The sequence below is a fragment of the Mytilus trossulus genome, chromosome 10 (assembly GCF_036588685.1).
Source record: "Mytilus trossulus isolate FHL-02 chromosome 10, PNRI_Mtr1.1.1.hap1, whole genome shotgun sequence".
Lineage (NCBI taxonomy): Eukaryota > Metazoa > Mollusca > Bivalvia > Mytilida > Mytilidae > Mytilus > Mytilus trossulus.
In genome coordinates, this window is record NC_086382.1 from 2,243,088 (window position 1) to 2,269,192 (window position 26,105).

Here is a 26,105-nt window from a genome sequence, read left to right on the forward strand (position 1 = left end):
ATCATAGATACCAGGACTAACTTTTATATATACGCCGGACGCGCGTTTCGTCTACAAAAGAATCATCAGTGACGCTCGAATTCAAAAATGTTTTAAAAAGCCAAATAAAGTACAAAGTTGAAGAGCATTGAGATCCAAAATTCCCAAAAGTGTTGCCAAATACAGCTATAGTAATCTATGAATTTGGATGGAAGGTTGTCTAATTGGCACTCAAACAACATATTCTCCTACCTAGTAACATGTTTAAGCAACCTCTAAACTGGTCACTAGACGGGCTAATTAGTTTGTTAATCAATGAAATAGTAGATATGGAAGATTATTTTATCCAGTTTTGTAACCAGTTCGTTCTAACATTTTTACAAATTTATCGTGATAGAGAAAGCATTAAAACAAAAACACATTCAATCGGAATATTCAAAATTTTAAAATCTTAAGATTTAATAATTAGAAAAGCAATACAATTGAAAATAAAACATCAAATATGGTATAAACACCCATAACTAAATGTGAAAGTTCATGTGTGTTAACAGAAAATAAAATGCTAACTTTCCCGTTCCTTTGTGATAGTTTAAACATATTTATTTATAGTGGATTGGGAAACAAGTTTTGCAACTTATATTAATCCCTTTCCACTTTGCGGGTGTGAGTGCTGCCTTGTAGCGGCATTAGCCTACTCTTTTTCGAAATCTACAAGGGTGTCTTTAACGTGCAAGAGATATGGCTCTCTCTTAACACGGGTCAGCCATTTATCGTCCCCGTCCGACAGACTATCATCGTTTCCTCAAGACCATACTCGCAAATGGTGTCAAGGGAGAGCCGAAAATTGAGTTCCTGAAATTTTCATCCCAAACGGGAATCGAACCAGGAACCTTTGTGTTAGTAGTCCGATGCACTAACCACTACACCACGGCTCTCAGTGATGCAGTGGGCTTATGAAGTATCTACCTATTTTGGAACATTATAAGTTATTGTTATCGTTCTTTGGCCACAATCATGTACCACACAAATATCTAGTGAGTCACTTACATTTCTAGTACAGTAGTAATACCAACAAGGATAATAACAGGTATCAAACTGTACGAATTGACTGTGACTGATACTAGTCATATGATCTCGCTACAATTCTATGCATTATGATTCGGATATGATAATATCAAAAAGTGGTTCATCTTTGTCAAGTGATTATAATTTCTATTTAACTGAACTATAAATTGCAAATATATTTCCTTTTGTAACAAAACAAAAAGAGATATATAAATATCTAGTTCCAAGCTATAATTCAAACAGAGAAAGTCAATAGAACTTGACAAAATTAAGGGAATACGGACTGCCCGGAGAAAACCATCGACCTTCGATAGGAAAACTGATAATCCTAGCCAATTCAGATTTTTTTTTAAATGTTTAGGTAGTCCAACTTTGGGTAGACAGTTGATAACTTCGTGTGAATGTGAAATTGATAAATTGGTTTCTTTAAATGCTTCTTTGGAAGAACGCAGCAGGAAAGGATTTGTTTAATAAAATTCAGTGGTAAAACCATCCAAATCAGGAATTTTTCATTTTTTGTATATTATTAAATGCAGTATGCACATCTGTTTTTAAATAACTTGGTAGTGTTTTATAAAGGGTTTATTTGCAAAATAAATCACGAGGTTTTTTTTGGCAGGCAGTTGTAAAAGTAATCAGTAATTTAACAAATAAATTGTATGCTAATTTTTACAGGTCTTTAACATGTTCAGGGTTTCCGCTGGCGGTCGCCATTTTCGCAATTTGCGAAAAAATAATAATTGTGACGATTAAAATTCGTCATTGGCGAAAGAATTTGGCGAAAGAAATATATAGAACGATTTATTTCAGCCATCTTGTTTATTTACTTTTTTCTGGTTTCTCTGACTTCACCGATCAAACATACTCAGAATTCATCTTGAACTCGTTAAGATTTTGACAGAAAATCAATAATCAGCTGATTGCATTCATAGCTATCGACATCAAAGGACTAATTAATAAAGGTGTTGATTGTATGATATGACAAAATGATATGGTTAAATGGCTTCTGTCACATGACATAAAAGGGACTTATTAACCACTTTGCGACGCACGTGTTTGAAGCAAAGTTTTTACGCTTCCTCTTCTTTTAATGATAGTCCATAAAGGAAATTATTGTTATGACGAAAAATGTCCAAAAGCAAGAAAAGTCTCTGATTTAAAACTTTATCATTTAACTTTCATATAGATCATTTATTTGAGTGGGTACTTCAAAGTCGTTTCAGTGACACACGTGTTTCAAGCATATAGTTTTACTTATTTACTATGGTCTAGAAAAGAAAACTGTGGTTATGAAGAAATCTATTCAAAAGGTTGGCATGAGAGTAACCCTTCAATGTAACAATTACACCTTACACGAGGGATCAATTCCAAGTGATAAGATAATTCGATTTGTTGCTTTGGCGAAAGAGGTGGCGAAAAAAATAATTGACGCAGGGGAAACCCTGAACATGTTCATTATGACTTTTTACAAAGAAACGTTTCAACCTTTTTTAATTAGTTCAATCGTATCTTTTCAGTTGAAATTCAGATAAAGGCATTCAAAAAAATAAACCCATCAAAACAGGTTCATTTGTTGTCCCTAAAAGATCTTTCAAATAAATTCAAGAACTTGCAAATTGATAACCTTGATTCGTCGACAAAAATTACTAGTTGTCATAACAAAGTAAAAGAAGTACAGGTGTAAATGCTTTAAACAAAATCTTCCTTTCAGTTTATATGTTATTGTACTTTTAAATAAAAGAAACCTAATATGGTCTAATCTTTTACATGTACATTTTATTAAAAAGTTTTATTGTTATGTTTAACAGGAAGATATCTTAATATTTCATTAATTTCCCTATTCTTGTCAAAAGCATGACTCATTTAATGTTCTTCTGTATTGCATTATTTATTTGAAATTACTTTTTACGGAAATTTTATCAAAATAATATAAAAAGTATTAAATCTAAGAGGGTTGCTCCCTTTACAATGTTGAAATCGCCATACGAATGTATATGTACAGTTTTATGTAAACATACGACAATTTATTCAGAAGAAAATACATTTTTATATTTATCTGACTATTAAGTGTTATTTTAATATTACAGACATGGAGGAAATTTCTCAAAGACTTTACAAGTTTCTGTGCGAATGAGTAGTGGATTCAGAGAAAATTGTACTTTATAGAAGACAATTTTTTAACGTTCGGGATGCATTTCTAAATTGCACTGGAACAAAATCCGTAGAGTATGTTAGTAGTGGCAGTAAGGCCGAGGGATTACATTTCCAAGGAAGTGATCTTGATATCATGTTTATATGCAAGATGCCAGTACAAAGTATGTTAGTAGTGGCAGTAAGGCCGAGGGATTACATTTCCAAGGAAGTGATCTTGATATCATGTTTATATGCAAGATGCCAGTACAAAGTATGTTAGTAGTGGCAGTAAGGCCGAGGGATGACATTTCCAAGGAAGTGATCTTGATATCATGTTTATATGCAAGATGCCAGTACAAAGTATGTTAGTAGTGGCAGTAAGGCCGAGGGATGACATTTCCAAGGAAGTGATCTTGATATCATGTTTATATGCAAGATGCCAGTACAAAGTATGTTAGTAGTGGCAGTAAGGCCGAGGGATTACATTTCCAAGGAAGTGATCTTGATATCATGTTTATATGCAAGATGCCAGTACAAAGTATGTTAGTAGTGGCAGTAAGGCCGAGGGATTACATTTCCAAGGAAGTGATCTTGATATCATGTTTATATGCAAGATGCCAGTACAAAGTATGTTAGTAGTGGCAGTAAGGCCGAGGGATGACATTTCCAAGGAAGTGATCTTGATATCATGTTTATATGCAAGATGCCAGTACAAAGTATGTTAGTAGTGGCAGTAAGGCCGAGGGATGACATTTCCAAGGAAGTGATCTTGATATCATGTTTATATGCAAGATGCCAGTACAAAGTATGTTAGTAGTGGCAGTAAGGCCGAGGGATTACATTTCCAAGGAAGTGATCTTGATATCATGTTTATATGCAAGATGCCAGTACAAAGTATGTTAGTAGTGGCAGTAAGGCCGAGGGATTACATTTCCAAGGAAGTGATCTTGATATCATGTTTATATGCAAGATGCCAGTACAAAGTATGTTAGTAGTGGCAGTAAGGCCGAGGGATGACATTTCCAAGGAAGTGATCTTGATATCATGTTTATATGCAAGATGCCAGTACAAAGTATGTTAGTAGTGGCAGTAAGGCCGAGGGATGACATTTCCAAGGAAGTGATCTTGATATCATGTTTATATGCAAGATGCCAGTACAAAGTATGTTAGTAGTGGCAGTAAGGCCGAGGGATGACATTTCCAAGGAAGTGATCTTGATATCATGTTTATATGCAAGATGCCAGTACAAAGTATGTTAGTAGTGGCAGTAAGGCCGAGGGATGACATTTCCAAGGAAGTGATCTTGATATCATGTTTATATGCAAGATGCCAGTACAAAGTATGTTAGTAGTGGCAGTAAGGCCGAGGGATGACATTTCCAAGGAAGTGATCTTGATATCATGTTTATATGCAAGATGCCAGTACAAAGTATGTTAGTAGTGGCAGTAAGGCCGAGGGATTACATTTCCAAGGAAGTGATCTTGATATCATGTTTATATGCAAGATGCCAGTACAAAATAACGATGTTAAATGCACTAGCTCTACATGTAAGTGTATAAACAAACATTTTCTATTTTTGGATGTACATATTGCTCAACCTGGTTTCGGTATGATAAGAGTAGACCAGAATCACCCTACATTAGTTAATAAAAATAGAAAGAAAAGTCCATTTGGAAACATGCTATCAAAGTGTGTTGTTGTTACCGATTCAGGACCAGTCCTTTCTGGAAAAATATGGAAATCGATCAATGCGAATTTGAATTGTATGAAAATGCCAGTTAAGGTAAATGGACCCTGTTTAACTACACTAGATGATTCAATAGACTTTGCTTTTGCTTTGAAATGTGACAACTGGGCAGGAATTGCTTATCAATTTTTTACAAGATCGCGATCATCAAACTGGCCTGCTGAAATCTTAATAGAAAATATCCGTTTTTTGCTTGTTCCTGTAGGTAGCAAATCCGATTCAGTAGAAGATAATCCTCTCGAATGGAGACTTTCAATCTCTCAAGCAGAAAAGTTATTGATTCATTCTTGGAATCATACACAATTTACATGCTACGCTTCACTTAAGCTTTTTGTTAAAGAGGTGGTTAAAAAATCTGGAAATGTTGACAAGTTAATATGCTCTTACTTTTTGAAATCAACTATACTCTGGATATCCGAAGAACTTCCATATTCAATTTGGACTCCAAATAATCTTATACAATGCTTTATGTCATGTCTTCAACGATTGATTTATTGGAATATTCATGAATGCCTTCCTAATTATTTTATTCCAGAACATACATGATCGACAGGAAATTCGAAGGGCAACCACGGGCATCTTTAGTTACAATTTCAAAGAAATTTTATGACATTGGATGGTTAAGTGTTTTAGAATGTCACTCACTGAAGGACTTTAATTGTCTTTATGCTGCTAAAGTCGCCCATAGTAGTCACGAGTTTAATATCGCTATAATGCCACTGGTAAATATGTTTGGATATTGATTTGTTTGTGGATAAAGTTAGTAATTTTGATCTTTCAATCGAAACCCGAAGTATATATTTGCTTTGTCTTATTTGCCTTAGCGAAGAAATTGCAGGCGAAACATTCTACAGAAGCCATCAAAAGTCAAATAAGAGAAATTGTTTTCTGAGACGAAAGTGGTTTTGTCCTGCAATTATCGCAACGTACAAAGACGCTTCTTTTTTTAAGGATGGCTAAGGATCGCTTTGTACTTTTATTTCCATAAACAATACAATGAAGCAATTACAGTTCTTAATTACGATAGACTTACATGTACTGTAGAAAAGTTGTTTACCTTCAATCTAAGGGACTGTACAGACTTTTTATGAAACAAATATTTCAGAACAATGCTACTTTTAAAGATATAAGATCGCGGGCGCGCGAGTTTATGTTAAGGCCGGAACCAAAAACTACCATCGAAACAGACTTGTTTATCCATTTGTCTAACAAACCTCGAGCAATCCTTTGTCCATCCGTTGTTTCCCTGCACTATATTCAATTTCTATGTTTTTACCAGCTAAATGGAATGACACAACTGTGAATAAGCTTACAGAGACTTTATTGGACTGTTAAAAACAACTATTGCATCGACCCTATTAGCCCTTGGAAAAACAGAGAATGTTTATATCTGAGTCGAGCAGACCAGATTATTGGAAACGAAAAAGAAGCATTGTTTTGGTTATCAGTTGCACAACGACTTAAGGACAACTCATATAATAGTCAATGAGTTGCTGTGGTTGAATTTTACGATATGCTGTCTTTAGTAACATGTGGGTTAAGTACGATTCTGACGTTTACTGTGACCGTCCTATAATATTTTCGTGAAAATTGCTTCCGAAAGCCCCAATCTGATTTTTGAATTTAGATTGAAGACGAGTTATTTCTAAACATGTGTTTAGAATTATACTGATAAAAACAAATTCGCTGCCGTGTGATGCAATTAGTGCAAAACTATGTTTAACTTTAATATACAAGCATGTATAGCTTTTGTAGTCGAGTTTTGGTGCACGGATGTTCAAAGCAAAATACCATTAATAATTAAGACATTTCTATAAACGAATACTGACATAAAATCTTTTTTGTTTTTTTTAAAACAGCTGATAATCGTTGACTCTTCATTGAAGTAATTCTAATGACCATCATGACAGATGACCTGCTTTTAATTAAAATTTTTTAATAAACTGAATTTTTGGAAATACCAGTTCAGTTTACTTTCTTTCAATGTTCATACAAAATGAACAAAATGACATCAATGGGATAGCGCATGTTAATTTTTCGGTAGCGTTGTTTATCTTGCCTCTTAATTTAGATACGAACCGGGCAATTTATCTATTCTTTAGATAAAGTTAGTATCAAAGGTTTACAATCCAACACACTACGTAGATCTTTGGATTTTGTTTTATACGATAAATAAATAAAACATCAAATGAAATATAATTACATTACTACAATTACATATGAGCAGTCACGGTCCAACCTTCTGTTTGTAATGCATACGATCATTTGTTTTCTAACTGTTCATGAGGTGTTTGCGCTTAATTCATTCGATTTTGTATGTGTTCTGATTGATATTTAAGTCTGAGATAAATCTGATTTTAAGAAGTTGTTATTTGCTTTGAACTATGCAGGTTTGTCATTTTCTTGCATTACACTGGAATAGTTGTGGATATCCACTTGCATTTTCGTTGAACCACCAAACTGCAGAGGCATTGTTATTTTTCTTTAATTTGTCTGTGTATATTTTAAACCTTTACTGTTTAATAAATTTTTGGTTATATCCTTTTTGCGTGTGTCAGTATTTATGCATCCCGACATTGTGTCATTGTGACGTTGTCATTTTCTGTATTCTTGTATTTCATTAATGCTTATGTGGTTTGTCTACAGAGTGTCAATATGCAAATTTGTTTTTCTTTGTTGACATTGTTTTTTTTCTTCTTCTAATAGTGAATAAGATTATAACACAATGTTGAACGTGTTGACTGTCGTACCCCATTTTTTTTTTACATGTTTTCCTTTTTTGTCTGTTAGTTTTGCTCACACCTTGTTTTCAATATAAAGGAATTATATTCCACTGTCAAACAATTGAGACGTTAGCTATCTATAAAACCAGGTCAATTTCACAATTTTCCACATAGGAAAATGCCTTTACTAAGTCAGGAATATGACAGTTGCTTTCCACCCTTTTGATGTGTTTGAGCTTTTGATTTTGACATTGGACTTTCCGTTTTGAAGTTTTCCTTGGAGGTTAATTTTGACTAGCGGCAGTTAAATACATATTAGGAATTCAACTTTTTTTAAGCACGTGGATATTCGAATTGTGGATAGATTTTCTAATGTTTTTGTGTGGCAAGACTAAAACAATAGTGCTGTTTTTTCTTCTTTTTTGCTTAATGCATGTAATGTCTAGTGGCAAATATTTTCTTTGAGAACGAGAACAAAGTTACAATAAATCTGATATTAAGTTTCAACGTATGTCAAGCGGGATAGTGCGCCATAGTTTCGACTACCTCTATATAATATTGGCATCAGTATGTTTCATATGGGAAGACATAGGCAGAGATTTTTCTTAGGAACGTCCATCTATACCTACTTTCACAGTTATTGCAAGGATTCTGTTAAGCGCAGAAAGCGTGGCATTCTCAAAGCATAGAATATTTTGTTCCCATTCTTGACGGGTTTTTTTTTCCTGTTTTTTTTCTTTTTTTCTTATTGTGGGGATTGGAGTGTTTGTTGTTTGTTGGAGTTTTATTTTTGTAGTGCAACTCTTGTATGTCATTTCGTCTATAGTGTTTTGTCAACTCAGATTGTAAGCACGCTTCAAGTCAATAATACGTATGATAACGATTTGTGCGCGCACAACTCTCGAATACATGTAACCTACATACCGAACGCTAAAAGCCTAAGGTTAGGTAAGCCAAAAATATAAAAAAAGGTTATGACAATAAATTACAAAAGGGCAAAACCGTTTAAGCATGATTTGACAAAAGCCAAAAACAAAGATACAAATCCAAAAAAATATTTGAAAATGTTTTGCATTGAAATTGAAATAAAACAACCCGAAAAATCATCAAAATTGATTATTTATCACGTGATTTAAAATCACATGAAAATTTTAAACGTTGATTTGTTATCGATATGAAGAAAGTTCATTGTTGCTATGGCCTTTCGTTTCTTTATAGTTTTCTTTGTTCCTGTATTTTCTTTTTAAACATTTCACAGGATATCTCCCATGTCCTTTTTAACACATTAAAATACAAAAGATCAATTGAACAATAGCTCATAATTGACCTTTGACTTTGAAAAACTGATCGTGAAATTTGAAGAGTGATCTCACACTTTTCCAACTTAATCCATATTTCAACATTCCCAGTCAGGTTTTATCTGTTTATATCAGTAAATATAGTTCAAAATCATTGTACTATGTAGATATATATAGAATTCGAATACTGATAACACTGGTCAGGATTCTTTTTCAACGAATTGATAAAATCTATGACGCATTATCTGAAAGATTGGTTTCTGGAAAGAAAATTACGCAGTTCTGTTATAACAAGGAAGAAGATAAACTTGTGTTTAAATCCTGGTTTTTTTCTACGACGTCTGTGTTTTTCATGACAAAATAACGTAAAGGACCTGCGGGGTAAAACTCAATATTTTACTTACATTTTAAACCTATAAAAAGAACCAGCTAAGAAATGAATTTTAGCATACATGCATCATTTTTAATTGTACGCTACAAACTATCGATTCCAATACATGACCTAAATATCGTACAAAAACATTTGTTGATCGAATGTTTTGATTTGAGTTTTCATGCAGTACTATTAGTTCGTTAATATTGCTAAGTTAAATTACAGCCTTCAGGCAAATGATTTCAATCATAGGAACAACTCAACATATGATTTACAATTTGGAAATTTAATTTTAAAACATCTCAATGAGTATATAGAAAGCAAAGAATCAACGTTATTAGTAATACAACTTAACAAATGGTTGTCTAGTCACCTTGAATCATTAAATGGGATCAAATTAGTGTAGGAAGGGACTTTAATGTCACAGCTTCCATAAATTGGAAGATTACATGGTAGTTTTCGTTCTCGTTTCCAGCTGTTTGTCTGAATATCATATCCATCTTTTTCAAATCTATCAATGTTATTATCGGAAACGGACGCGCCAACAAAGTAAATATTGTTTCTTGCAGCATACATTCCAAAATTAGTTCCTTTCGTAGGTAAATCTTTACAGGAAGAAAACGTTTTTGTCTCGATGTCATATTGCAGAAAATATCCCTCGCTTGAAGCAATGAATACTTTCGAATCATAGAGAACGGCTCTACAGTCCGAACATTTTTTCAAAAAAATGGCCACTATTTCGACTGATTTTTCATTTGGGTCAAAAGTTAAAAGGCCCGTCGACTTTATATTTTCATTACTTAATAATTCGGCAACAATGTATATTTTATTCAAAAAAGTCATACATGGGGCGAATGAAAGTTTTACGTTGTCCGGTAGATGTGCAATTGTTTTCCATGACTTTTTAATCAAGAACTTATTTCGATGGTGCTTTGTGTCCAGTTCTTCTATTTCTGACACATTATTTCCATTATGGTGGCCACCAAGAGCGTAAATGAAATCTCCAAGAACCACCAAAGAACATTCTGACCGTTGATGATTGAGATTATGACAGTTTTCATGCTTTAACAGAACAGGATCGTACCGAACAACATGTTTTTCAAATGCAATGTAAACATAAGGTGCTTCGGTTTCATCTTTTTGCGCACATGCAACAGAAAACCTGTCTTTTACGTCATGACTTTTAAATAAATTCCTGTGACAAACCAGATCACCATCGCAGTTGAAGACAGCCACTTCTATTGTATACTTTGATAAAACAGACGGAAGGATCATGGCATGATATAAATGGTATGTTTTTTCACTGTCAAAATATTTTCGAGGAGACCGCTGTTTCTGGACCAAATGTAAAAGTTTTCCGTAAAACATCAAACGATTTTCATGATTCCTATTTAGCCATTTTTCCAAAGCTCGGAAAACATCGTCATGTTTAAAAACCTTTTCGACCTGACAAATTCTTTCTAAGCTAAGTTCATGAAGGTCTACAAACGAATCAGTATGCCACAGATTCTTGAAATGGTCGGCTATTAACTCTATGGCTTCCTTCTTTAGAAGTAAAAGTTCATACTTTTCAGCGATTTGTAAAGCGTCTATTGTATTCATCACTGCTACGCATTCTAGAAGCTTCTCCTCACAAGCTGTTTTCAGGGGACGGGAGATGCAACTCACTTCTAAATACAGCAAAATGTTGTCATAATTGATAAGTTCCTTACACACTTGGCCAGTTTTGAGAATTTCCACAACATGTTTTCTGATTGGCTCCGGGAAGCGGTGAACCATATCACACCTGTCGCAGTTCATTTCACCATACATCCCAACTGAAAAACTGCTTAATTCTGTAAGATACAATGTAGAGTACATTGGAAAGAAAAGTATGACTACTTTTAAAAATTAGGAATTGTTCACAGAGGAGTCAACTTTGCAAGCTGTTTAGACATCCAAAAAAGGAAAATAAACTAATGTACTTATTACCAAGACATTATGTTTTCTTCCGCTTTAGACATTCCGCTTTAGACAGATAGGACGCATGAATGTTTAAATGAGTCCTCTCTGTATAAACAAACTGTTTAAAGGGGTCGTTTATAACACGTGAGACATTTAGCTAACTAACACCAGGTTTAATACACAATTTACTACATATGTAAATACATGTACCAAGTCAGGAATATGCTAGTTGTTATCTATTCGTTAGATGTGTTTGCGCTTTTGATTTTTTCAATTTGATCAGGAACTTTCCTTTTTGAATTTGCCTTGGAGTTAAGTATTTTTGTGATTTTCCCCTATAGTATGTCTTTAGGGTATAATAGTATGTGATTATGTAAAATTCTTAATTCCCTTTTCTACTATTTCAATTATTAAAAGGGAAAAAAATCTTTAAAATTTAAAGAATATATTAAAAGGGAAACAAATCTTTAAAATTTAAAAGAATATATTAAAAGGGAAAAAAATCTTTAAAATTTAAAAGAATATATTAAAAGGGAAAAAAATCTTTAAAATTTAAAAGAATATATTAAAAGGGAAAAAAAATCTTTAAAATTTAAAAGAATATATTAAAAGGGAAAAAAATCTTGCATATGCAATATTAAGGAAATTTTAATGCATAAATAAGATCTTACCTTTGTATGTGAAATATTCTATTTAAAAACACACACAAGTATTTTATAAGAAACAATTATGTACTGTATTCGTTATGTTTATAGAATTTGCTTTTTGAAATTTATATATCACAATACTGTCTTTATTTATATATAATTTTACTTTGTGTGGGAGTTGGAAATTCTTCCAGGCTAAAAATAGCTTATGAACACGCAGGTCGAAGTCTTATGATAAACATCCGTCTTCAAGTTAATGTTATATTTAATAACACCTTACATAAAAAAGCCAGATTTTGATTGGTTGATAGCTAGTGTATTTTTTGCATATTCTAATATGTTTTTCTCATTTCAAACAAGTTTGCCTATTTTCCACCAATGCCGGAGAATTTGCCTCAGATACAATGGTATTTGCTATTTTTGATATTCATGTTTTACCCTCTCGAGCATCTTCCCTTCCAATTTTTTCCGGATATGACGTTACATAATAAAAGCGAGTTTACGCGTATACGTACATGTATAATTCCCGCGGTTCTCTGATATTATCCTTTATCCTCAAAATTATGCAAAAACATGTAAATGAAATACAGCTTTCATGGTAAAAAAATATATATTTCACTTGTACAGAGATTTTCAAATCTTAACAACCCTTGAATTAAAACAATTGTTCTACTTTGTGGACATCATTTTTTCGAATATCAGTTTAACAGTTGTATATAACGATATTGCAAAACAAATCCTTTTTCTGCTAAATACCTGCACATAAAAAGCAAGTAGAAAGAGCATGGTATATAGGATGTAAAACTAATTTTTACATCATTTATGGTAAAGATTGGATTACACAAAATGGAGATTCCGCAATGAAAATCATTTAAGCTTACGTATCTGAACAAATGACATATCCTTGTGGTTTGATTCAGTAGTGTTATAGTACCCTTTCGGATCACCTTGGATCACCCCTAGTTTCTGGTGGGTTTCTTATTGCTTATTGCTTATTTTTTTATGTTGTGTTTTGTGTACTATTGCCTGTCTGTTTGACTTTTTCTTTTTTTTTCTTGTGAGTTTATTTTCGATTTGTGAGTTTGAATGTTCCTCTGGTATCTTTGGACCCTTTTTATTTTCTGTGGTATTCATTTACATGACAAACGATATCAAAAAATAAAATCTGTTATTGGAATATGAATACAGATTTCCATAAATATTTTATGAGACTGTTGCTTGTGATCGCGCCACTAAAAATTCTCATGTCAACCAAAAATATGTTTTTGTTTCGGTTGTTATGAATTAGACAATCATAATGTAATACTCAAAAGGATCAGCAGTATAATAAAAGCGCATAAATAAGAATATGCATATAAATGACCATGCACTCTATCAAAATAAGATGCACATTGATTCTGATGTGTTATCGATGAATTATTTTGCGTCTTTTAAATTGAATAAAAAGTTGGGAGTAAAAACTTGCAGGTGACTTTAAAATAGATATTATAGAAGTTTAACATAGTACAAAGATTATAATTTTATTGTTAATGTAATGAAAAGTCGAATTTTAATAATAAAAAAAATCCATCCAAATTTATATTTTCAAAATTTGACTTGCATATACAGGATAACCAAACAAAGCAGACCAATAATGAGTCAAAAATAGTTTCGACACATTCAGACATGGTATTTATGATATGAAATTGTAGATATTCAATTTAAAGTTTTTTAGGATTTTATGTTCCCGGACAAGTCATTGGGTGTCATACCTGCGACTCCCTGACCATCCTATCCATCTCCATATACTGTACATACGCACAACTCACAACTTATACAGCGCATGATCAGTATGTATTAAATACATTGAATAAATCATGTCTAGCACAAAAAGAAACTCAAGAAGGATCATTCGTTGAGAGTAGGATCATAGTTGTTTACTTAACGTACGTACCGAACAATTCTGATTGTGGACGATTTTTATTAAAAGTTACCTTAAAATTTATATTGTTAGAACATGCATTTTTTAAATTAAATGCATATACTTTACCATTTTGATATAAAATAAAATAAAAGAATTCAAATTAAATGAACGAACATGATTGACTACAAATGAACATACCGATCGATAATTGTTGCGATTCTTATTAATACGATAAAAGGAAATTATTGGATTGCCGTTTTATACCTCAAAATGTATCCAGGATACATGCAGCATCAGATCAGAATTGAAAGTTCCAACTCAAGAAAGCTGAGATCATAGGAAGCGTTTACTTTTGACCACTGTTCTTAAGATTTCCTATTTTCTTTGACTTATATAAAATCAGAGGATTTATGGCAAAAAACGAATTAGTTATTATCGCGATTTCTTATGAATTCGTGCAGTTATCAATTCGTCTGTATAACCCACATTATCTACTTGTTCTCATTTTATTTTGTCTTGTTTATAGGACTAACAGAATGATATTACAAAATATACCAGGTGCTTATATGGGAACCCCCTCCCCCCCCCAAAAAAATTAATTACCCAAACAATTCTGCTTAGTAAAAAACATTTTGATATTTTTACAAAGTTAAACAGAAAACTGATAATTTAAATCGGAAATGTATATAATGCATGTGCTCCCCTTTCATATAAAAACATTCCCGTCTTTTTTTGCGTCAAATTAGACATATTTATTTTTCAGCTACTGTCAGTTTAATTAAGTTTTGTATTTTCTCATTAGGTCTGTCAAAGAATCTTTGATATATAACACGAATACGAAATATCAGTCTTTTAACAAATATAAAAATATCGACTTACCTTGATGTTGATAATAAGGCGTCTAGCTGAATACAAATTAATATAATTATGCATTCAAGGGAGTTGCCGTTGAAATGTTTACCAAAATTTAAAGACTTTTTCAGTTGTTAAAAATAGCTTGTTGATCATGATATCTTAAAATATAAGTGTACTATAGAAACTTTATTATTAGATTGAATGTTATTTCTATTGCGTAATTTCAATAGTAAAATCACTTAACATGAAGTCGGTCAAGGATGATTACGTCATTTCAGTATTTATTTCACTAAAAGGCTAATCAAGAATTAGATAGAACAAACTTTTAACTGGTTTGATCAATCAACTTCTATAAATGTCGAATGTTAAACATTTTTTTTATACAATTTTAAAGAGGTTTAATCATTAACCATTAAATCTATCTTATAAACTATAGCAAATTAGGAAAGGTTTTTTTTTCAAATCTAGTAACATAAAGTTAAATTATGACAAAACAACTATGTAGACAAGATTTTGGCGGGGTCAGTTTTTTATATACTGAGCAAAAAGAGTTAACATTTTATTTTATTACAAAATCATATCAACATAAAAATTACAAAATTACAAATCAGAATTATGACATGTCAGACGTTACATGCATGTTAATCACTCATATTCATTAGACATTTCTTTTTATTGAGCGCAGTAGGGTCAAAATGCGAAAATGGGTATAGTGATATTCAAAATCAGTTTCTCGTCCATGCTGCACGTGCATTAATGAAGGATTGGCAATCACCCCAGCAGCTTCCCTCAGTCAATGCACTACTCAATTGGCCGGAACAAACTTGTCACGTGTTGACGTAAAGCGAAAGTAGTGCCCCTCCCATTGACGTTTGTTTGTTGTGGTCTATGAGATTTCTACCTATCCTGTCCACTTGCAATATGTAATTATCTGTTTGTTAGTCTTTAAACTCTTGCACAGGAAATCGAGCCGCGACGTCAGCAACACACATTCCGGCATCATTCATTTCAAAAGCTTTCTGACGGTCATCGGGGAGGCCTGGTTGACGCCCCATGCAATTTTTTCGAACGTTTATGTGTTTCTTACCAATGGTGTGTCTCTGAACGATAGTAAAAAATAATTTTAGAATGTCGTTTTAAAAGTACAGGTACTGAAGGTAAATCATCAATTACACGTACAGAGCTTAAATGGCGGGAAATCAATCACCAGGAAACAAGTACGACTGTTTAAAATTACAGGTGAACCTTAGGATTACATCAATTATATCTAATAAAAAAAAAAATGCAGAAAAAAAATGGTTTTTTTTGGGCTCAGTATATGTTGTGTTTTGTGTACACATGTTTATCTATTTTCTTTTTTAAGACTTAGTATTTTCAGTTCATTTTACACTTATGAGTTTGGTTTTACTTTCTTTCGCCTCCCTTATTCATGAATTCTGTCAAAAAATAAGGAGGATTAAATTCAGATGTAGTTCATATTAAAGGCACTGTTGTCTTGTTATGTGTGCAATACTTTAGTTTCTTTAATATCCTTTATATTGTAATAATTTCAATCATTTTGTATGTTTTGATTTGCACATCATGAAGCAAAATTGTTTCGATGAATGTTTTTTTCAGAAACGTTTAGTGTGCCTTATTGTATGCATTCAGGGACGGTATACATATACTCTATATTGTATTCATTTTGTATTTTCGTGTCAATTTTACCATACGGTAGATGTCCTTTATGTGGTCTGGTTAAAGGAATTGTAAAATTCACCACAAGTAAAATTCTCTGTCATTGGTTTACTCTCATGAATGAAAATATCGGCAATACTTCAAACTCCGATTCAGAACGAAATCATCTAGGTCAAAGATCCCATTTGCGAAATATATGTGTAATATTTGAATGCGAATCATGTCGCAACAAGAAACACATGTAGTCAAAGTGTACTATCTACTTCATTAACCATAAAAAAAATGTATAAAGTAGAATGTTTATTATGCATCTATTGTTTTTTTTTAGGTGTTAATGTTCATTTATCATTTATTTTATTAGAATTTGATTGTATGGGCTTAATTTATTTCATGATGTGGTATCTTCACTAATATATGTTTGACATATACATAACATCATTATTTGAAGTGCTCAAGTTTTCATCAATCTTATATAAAGCTTAAGGTATCGGAATGTTGAAGAGTTTGACACGTTGGTGTCCCCCTTTAGCCAATTAACTGCATGTGTTTTACTTCCTTGTTTTAAGAAAAACCTTAAAATATGCATTATCTATAACTTAATTCTCTTTTAGCCATAGCAATTGCCGACTTTGTATCCAAATACTGCATGTGTTTTACGAGTAACGAAGTGCAAATTCCATTCTTATAGTCTAAATTATGAAATTGAGAGAAAAAGTATGGAAACATACTTCCTAAAGCCCTATATATGGATTGATCTTCCTCAAATATCACTCATCGTGCATATGATTATTAAATCGTATTTGATGTCGGCAGCTATGAATGAAAAATAAATAAGAGTATTTATTAAAAAAAACCAGTTCCAACAGAAGTGTGACAAAGAGACAATAACAATCAAAACCAAGGAGTTAACAAAGACTCACAAAACTAAAGGACATTTACATCAACAGATATGAATTATAATTAAGAAACAACACGAACTCAACTAAAAACCGGGCGTGAAATCAGGTAATCCAGAAGGGTAAGCATTTCCTGCACCGCAAACGGCACCCGTCGTGTTATTTCTTTATTCAGTTCGGTAATGATGGCAGGTTACTATGACTGGTGAAGAATATCAGATATGATTTCTGACACACTTTTGTCATAATGGTCAATCAGCTCATGATGGCTACCGTAAAATTTCTTCAGTGATGACCTAAATTTGATTGATGCATAGCCCTGTCTTAGCAACTTTTAGGAAAGCAGTATTCCTCGATCGACAAAATCAACGTACTTTGAGCTAGCTCTAGAGTTACGTATCAATTGAGACACATATACTCCATATGCTGGTTTCGCTTGGATATTGCTACACGAAATGGAAATTTGACTATAGGAAAATTAAAATCATCGCGTTTGTCATAAATTTTGGTATTCAACCTACCATCAGCAGCCATTTCGAGAAAAAGATCAAAATATGAGCAGATTTATCTGTGTCGGTATTATCTTTAATTGCAAGTTCACTTGGATATATTAAATGTAAGTGATCACTGAATCTATTATTATTAAGAGAGAGTACATCGTCAATATACCGAAAAAGATGTGCTCAGTATGGAAAGGACTTTTTTTCTAACCAACCCATACCATCAGGAATACATTAAATCATCGTATGATCAAAAGATTTGTCCTTAGATGGTCCCATATTTCTTTATAGCCACCACATAATACACAAGCATGTGTATGTTAGGTGGTCTAAGATATCTCTATAAATGTGTGTCTTCTCTTAATAAATATATTTATTCATTAGATAGTATTTTAGCACTCTAACTGACCGACTTTCGATTACACATTTGAAAAACTGTTCCAGTAAAACACTAAACTTAATACGCAACAATGCTGTACTGATGTTCAAATTCATAAGTCGATCTTGTATATAAATCAAGGTGACATCGAAACACACAGGGAATTGCTTGAACTGTAAAGGACTCAGAAACATGTTTCAGCCCACCACATTCTGCAAATGTCTGTCTAATATTCTGAGCATGCAATTCTATGTTTGTCGTTTGTGTCAGTAACATCGTTTTTTTTTTGTCATATCTGGGTTTTTAAATTGACCTTACGCTCCAGATTTTCACATTATTTAAGGCATACAGTAGCCCATTGTTGCACATAAATCCACGATATTTGGAATCTGGCGGATAGTTGTCTCATTGGTAAGACTTTAAAAATAATTTTATATATTGTCATTCATTACAACCACTACATAGTATATATTGTATGATTCCTTTTTGTTAGTTGGATGGTCCGTGTTATTATTAACCTGTTTATTTACAAATGTTGTTTTATTAGAAAATGATTTAAATAAATACCATAATTTGATAGTAATTTTAGTGATACACTCTAATCGATACATGTTTGCCAAACTCAAGTCCAAGTGCAACCTTTAACTCAAAACATCAATTCCTGTTTATTTTAATTCATGAAACACTGTATTCTTATTGGAAAAAAACAAAAATATCAATGTTATTATATTCATTAATTAGAAAATTTGAATTTCACTAAGTATCTCCCACTACTGTCACAAAAGAAACCGTACGGTTCATTATGATTATGCCAAAGACATTTTTGATTTTGATGTCCATCCTCTTCACTTAGCAATACTTTACTATACTGTCCATCTTTAGATATTACTATTATTCTTTGAGACCTCCAATCTGCTACAATAACGTTGTCATATGTATCTGTACAAAGTCCATGTGGTCCTAATAAATCTTTCGCAAATTTCCAGATTTGCACGCCTGATTCATCAACACAGTATACTGATTTATCCTCATAGTCAGAATAGATAACTCTGTCATGACAGTACATAAGGTACTCTAGGTATGATATACTCTTAACTTGTATTGACTTGAGTTTATTTCCTTCCAAGTTTATAATGCGGATTTCATCTTTATTCAAACCAACAGCAAGAGAATTATTGAAGAATGATAATCCCATGCAAGTTTTGTCTAATGATTTAATTTTGGTAACTGTTTCTGCTTCCATATTGAAGATCTTAATGTCTTTCCTATCAGGAAAAGTTATGGCAATAGTATGCTGGTCGATCTGTGTAACACTGAAGGGCTTATCAGATATTGGTAACTGTTTCTGAAGTCTACCATCAGAAGAAAGTAGGTTGACTTTACCTTTTTCTTCAACCACTAAAACTCTTTCGTTTGTCAGGCAAATCATGTCACTGATCAATTTCCCAATGTTAATCTTTGTTTTTGTAAAGATATTCATTGTCATGTTGTGTATGTTAGATAGTTCTCGTGATTTTACTTGCGCCGTCCTGTTCCTATGTGTTACTCTTCTCTTTGTTCTATCCGATTTAACCACATCCACATCTCCAAAGTTTTTAAGTGATTTTAATTGGATGAGTATCTTTTCGGTCTCATAATTTCGCTTAATTTGGATGTCAACTTGTTTACCTTCCTCATTGCTTTCCACATCTTCAACATATTCGCGATATGGATATATTTTTGTTCAATAATATGTATCCATAAAAAATGATTGTAGTTTTGACCTACGTATTGTGCCTGCGTGCAAATCAACTGCATTTTCTTTACCTTTTTCTTTTTTTCTTCAATTTCAGCTATAAAACCCTTCAGTTCTGATTTCTCCCGATATAGTATCAGCCTCCTTGCACAGCGTCTTCTCTAGTTGCTCTAAGTGTCGATTTATTTCCCTCCGAGTTTTACGGATTGATTCTTTAATGTTTTCATATTGGTCTTCCCCTTTCGTTATATTTCTTGATTTTTCATTTGTCATTTTATTAAAGAAATGAAGGATGGAGGTACTTTCTTTATCTACAGATTCTTTTGAATGTTCTATCTTGGTTTCATCCACTACACTTGATAAACGTTTTATTCCAGCACATTTTGAATGATGACTTGAAATACATTCATGACAACAAGGCATTAAATGACTGGGACAGTACCTGTTTTACTGTTCACCATGGGCGTCACATTTTGTTTTTACAGAGCTCACTTGATGTTTATATCTCTAATAGGTTTGTATATCGATGATCGTGTGATCACCTGTAGAACTACTTCTTCTATGATGACTGTTACATGTTGAACATAATCCTTCATCACAGTTGTAACACCAGATGTCAGCTGTAGTACTAACTTTATCTTGTTTACAAGGTCCACATCGTACAGGTTTACTTGATTCCATGATCTAAATATAAGAAGAATAAAGTCAGTTGTTTATTGTAGATGCTTATTTTTCAAATTTCACTTAAAATGTGGTTTACATTGCATTTGACAAATCAACCTCCACTTCTTTGTCTAAACTATAGAAAATCTACAGCTTAAATATTGTTTTGATACTTGCTTTTTATTGAACATTTTATTTTGACCTCTAAATTTCAAGTATCATATTTCGATCGTTGGTTTGTTCGAATTGTTCGAACTATTAAGGATGTTCTACGCTTCGCCAGTAACACTGCATTTGCGACCATCAATTTGGTAATTGACCGTGACAACTCTTCAGTTCTGTCATTCGTTTGGTGGATCTCACTAAACCGATTTTAAGTATGCGAAAGATTTTCATTTTACAGGTCTACATAACCACATTTATTTTTTATATATGAACCATACACGTAGACCTACAGCTGGTCATTTGGGTTCAGTGGCCATATTCTGTTTCGTCTATCTTCATGTATAGAAGCATGCAGTTTGTTTGTTTGTTTGGTCAAAGACTCAAAATTTGAGCATAGTGTAAAAATTGGACAAATCATACCAGTTATCTATCTTTGGCCTTTTTGGTCATAAATATGTTTAATATTTGTTGATATTCAAAAATGTATTGAATAATAATGGCTGTTATATATGATTTTAATAGTCAAAACTGATGTCTTTTTACCATTGCTGCATAGAAATAATTTACCAAACATAGGACAATAACGAATTTTTCATTCCTTTTAATTGTTAATTACAGACAGAAAACTTTATCCTAAGATTCAAAATATTACAATCTGAATATTTTGAATCTTAGGATAAAGTTTTCTGTCTGTAATTAACAAGTAATTATTTGTATGCAGCAATTGGTAAAAAGACGTTCTTAACAAATAGTGTATGCAATTGACAAAAAAAAATAAAACTGTATTAAACATTTAATCATAATTTAAAGTAAAAAATTCACAAAAAGTACTGGAAATCATGGTTTTTTTTTGTTAAAATAAACCATTGCTATGGCAACAAATAGCCAAACATATATCACATTTCCAGGTTCACCGTTCAGTCTGAAATTTTTAAATAGCATTTATTCCAACAAAGAATGTTTATTCAACCAGCAAATACTAGTATTCGAAGGTAAAACAAATAACCAATTATCTTTGATGGAACTCGGAGTTTCTATCTAAAATGTTGCTTGATTTACTGAATTTTGACTTACTTTTAAAAATTGTGAAACATTTATGTAAAAATATAAAACCTACACATTTAACACATCCACTGACCTGTATATATTGCAAAAAATCATTTGCCTTAACGTTTTTCAAAATGTTAACCTACAATGAACAAAAAAGAAAATACGAATATGATCTTCGTCAAATATTTGATGACATCTGTTGAGTAGCTGTCAAACAATAATCAGTACAGTTCGCATATTTAAATGTTAATCTTCTTCTCATAGAAGGATTTAAATTTTAAATTAAAAGAAAGGTTTTATATATGTGCATTCTTTTTAGAATGACAGATTTATGTTTTACTCTTTCTGTAAGACCATGATATATAAATAGAAACTGCCTTTGACCATTGTAAGTCCGTCCAAACATCTGTCCACCAATGTGTGTATTATGATATATTCTTGTCACTTGGCGTTCGTATTCGTCCTAATTTATTTTCCTAACTAATTTCAACAATACGTTGACTGGATAATCACAGGTTACTATGCTATATGGACTCATTTAATTTTGTTGGTAACACTTTTCGTTGATATATGATTTTACGAAGTCTGCACTCAGTTTGGTTTCTAACTAATAATGATGAATATACAGTTTTGTGTTGACATGAATTATCATTGATATGGTTATATTTATAAATTAACTTTTAACAAAATTTTGAATTTTTGAAATATTACCTAAGGCATAGATTGCCTTAGCTGTATTTGGCAAATATTTTAGGAATTTTGATCCTCAATGCTTTTCAACTTCGTACTTTATTTGGTCTTTTTTAACTTTTTTGGATCCGAGCGTCACTGATTAGTCTTTTGTAGACGAAACGCGCGTCTGGCGTATATAAAAAAATTAGTCCTGGTATCAATGATGAGTTTATTGTTAAACATTTGTGTGGTGATTTGTCTTTGCTTATTAATCAACTTGGCTGATCAGAATATAATGGTAATTAGTAATTGTCTAATATTTGTTAAACCATACTTTTGAGAGAAATTGTTGACAAGGCTAACTTTGTAACAATAGATACATTGTATCTACGACGCAGTTACTTGTAGGTGATATTTTCTTTCGGTGAAGATATTTACACTTAGATTTATAGGGAAATTGTTGATAAATTGATCAGAAGATCGTATATACTATAGTTTGGCAATTTACCCCTTCTAGTTCTATAAACCTTACGTGATGTTTTCTCCATTTGATTTGTGTTATTTTCACGTAATGTTGAAACTACAGGTGCAACTTCTAGAGTAGAGTCCGCTTGTGGTGCAGCTGAGCGGTTCAATGGTTTTGAGACGGGCTGGTGTCGTTATTTTACTTTTCAATTTTTTTGGCCTTAGCATTGTCAGTATGTTTTCGAGATCTCGTTGGTGTTGGGTTTTTTTTATTAGCGTCATATTTAGCAACATAAATGTATTGCAGTCTTAGTGCTAAATTTTCCTTTTGCTATGTCAATTACTTATCAATAATGTCAATGAAATTGTGCTTAAAAATAAATATAATAATGTTACGTTTACCTTAATAATGGTAATGCCTCAGGTTTAATACAAATGAATATAGGTATTTAAGTACGTTTCTGCCAAAAACGGTTAAAAATTCCTTCAGACGTAACAATCTTGTATGTTTCTAAACATATTATGTTTAATTTTAAAAATATAAGTTCAATATAGAAACTTAACATTAAGACTGGAGGTCACTTCAATTGCGTAATTGAATTCGTAAAAATAATTACCATGATTTAGGCCAAGGTTTCATACGTCATTATAATATTCTTGTCATTATGCTAATAAAATAAGATATACTACAACTAAACAATGAACGGTTAAACTTATATTTGGAGGGATAACCATCTATATTGAGCATTTATTCGGGATTATTTTTTTTTAATTTGAAGATATATTGCAAACATTATATTTCATTTGATTGATCTAATTAATCAAAACCTTAAGCAATTGGGGGGAAAACGTATAAATATCAGGCAAAATCTATTACGATACATGTAAATTATACAGATAGTGAATATATTAATATGAAGATTTTCTAAATTGGCATATGGTGAATAAATTAAATAAATTATTTGAATAAATATCGCAAGAGCTGTCCCTATATATAAAGATATCAATTAAAATATTTGACACTATGGGGTGATAATCAATATTTAAACAACGACAACATCATGCATGTTTAACAATGTGTAATTCATGATTGAGAATCTACAAAATACATGACAGTGTCACTTTTAAAAGTCATTTAATTGGTTTTAAATCAATAATGAAAAAGTCATAACGAATGTACATGCCAATAAGTCTTATAGTTTATATATAAAAGAGAAAAGGTGCACTTAAAGTTTGAATTTCATCAATGTTCGTGGCGAAGAAATACATAAATACTGATTTAAAGTATAAAATGAATTAAATTTGGTCTGAATTAATTCGAAAAAAGATAGGAAAAGTATATCAAACGGATACGAAACTCGCATGCCAAAAATAAACTGACAATGCAATGACCAAAAAAGACAAAAAGAAAACTAACGACTAAGCAACACGAACCCCACCAAAACCAGGGAGTGTTCTCCTGTGTTCCGAAAGGGTTTTCTTATCCTGATCCACATATCATGTTGCTCCCGTTGCGTTGCGCATGTTATAATCCGTCCAGTAGTATAACTTATTTTCGATTTATGAGTTCGATAACAACTGTGTAAATTATTAAAATTGGTTAGCTGTGTTTTAAAGGTGAATGAGACAACTCTGCATAACAGACCAACTGACGTATTTGAAAGCACATATAAATCACTATACGGCTTCCAATATTGATCAACATCCATATAGTAAATAAACTTAGTATAGATACCAGGACTAAATTTTGTATATACGCCAGACGCGTGTTTCGTCTACAAAAGACTCATCGGTGACGCTCGAATCCAAAAAAGTTAAAAAGTCCAAATACAGTACGAAGTTGAAGAGCATTGAGGACCAGAATTCCTAAACGTTTTGCGAAATCCAGCTAAGGTAATCTATGCCTGAGGCAAATGTGCTGACTACTGGGTTGGTGATATAAAGGATTGGAAGAGTGTTTGTGATGTTTATATGAACATCTTTTGTCGGTCTTGGGTCAATTGATAACAACATGATCGTCTGATTTTCATTTTTACTGATTATATCATATTCCTCCAATGTGAACATTTTGACTAAACAAAGGCAACAGTAGTATACCGCTTTTCAAAGTCATAAATTGATTGAGAGAACACAAATCCGGGTTACAAACTCAGACTGAGGTTTTGCACCCTGTCGATGCTTCAGTTTGCCTTCATGCAAATTCCTTCTTCACATGTACTTTGATTTAAATCTTTTTATTGTATTTATTATATTTTGTATATCCGTAAACTACTGCTTTATGACTTAAGATACATCAACATGTGGAAATATAATAAGATGTGATGTTTCGGAAGCTTCCGAACAGTTAAATCATATACATGTTATAGAAAACCAGAAACCTTTAGAATGCTGGCATTTCCTATCATGATGTTCTTGATAGAGGGTTGCTGCTCACAAGGAAGCTAATAAACCAAGAGTTTCAAATGGTGAAGTTGAAATCATCCCTTCGTAAATTTTACGGACGCCATCACGAGTTGGTTGACCGTTATGGAAAAACCGTTTCACAAATGATATCGGATATGTTCCTTACGTCGTAACTACAATCCTCTTCCCTGTCATGAATGTGACCTACCGAATTAGACTATTTACCGGAATTGATATCACATAAGCAACACGACGGATGCCACATGTGGAGCAGGATCTGCTTACCCTTCCGGAGCACCTGAGATCACCCCTAGTTTTTGGTGGGATTCGTGTTGTTTATTCTTTGGTTTACTATGTTGTGTCATGTGTACTATTGTTTGTCTGTTTGTCTTTTTCATTTTTAGCCACGGCGTTGTCAGTTTATTTTAGATTTATGAGTTTGACTGTCCCTTTGGTATCTTTCGTCCCTCTTTTAGCTACAGCTTGGAAACATTGATGGTAAAACGACGGCAAATAAAGACAATATGATGAATTAACACAGTTGACTATAAATACTTCGGACTTCTAAATTCAGATAAGAAATCGTGATAAAATTAATATTGATCCAAGTCCAGTTCGATGTAAACTATGGTGATCACGCCTAAGTCACCCTACTTTATTGTTTATTTGTGTGTACTCTGAATGTGTTGTCACTGGACCGAAACAAACACGATAAAACTATGAATTGTCTTCATATTACATTTTTAACAAAGAGTGTTAAAAAGTAAAATCACAAAAATACTAAAATCCGAGGACAATTCAATCGAAAAGTCCCTAATCACATGGCAAAATCA

General features: G+C 32.4%; 1 protein-coding gene across 3 annotated transcripts in view; it reads right to left on the reverse strand.

Annotated features, from left to right (window-relative positions):
• Positions 1–14,835, reverse strand: part of LOC134686720 (angiopoietin-related protein 7-like) — a 31,473-nt gene extending 16,638 nt beyond the window's left edge. The window contains exons 1-2 of one of the 3 annotated variants that reach the window (XM_063546421.1): positions 14,692–14,835; positions 9,387–11,153 (exon numbers count right to left, since the gene is read on the reverse strand). In XM_063546421.1, coding sequence (XP_063402491.1) covers positions 9,688–11,130 — 1,443 coding nt within the window. In that variant the 5' untranslated portion in view covers positions 11,131–11,153; positions 14,692–14,835 and the 3' untranslated portion in view covers positions 9,387–9,687. Of the gene's footprint in view, positions 1–9,386; positions 11,154–11,933; positions 12,435–14,691 lie in introns of those variants that run through there. The other 2 variants (XM_063546423.1, XM_063546424.1) reach the window with 2 other exon arrangements.
• Positions 14,836–26,105: the final 11,270 nt, after the last annotated feature.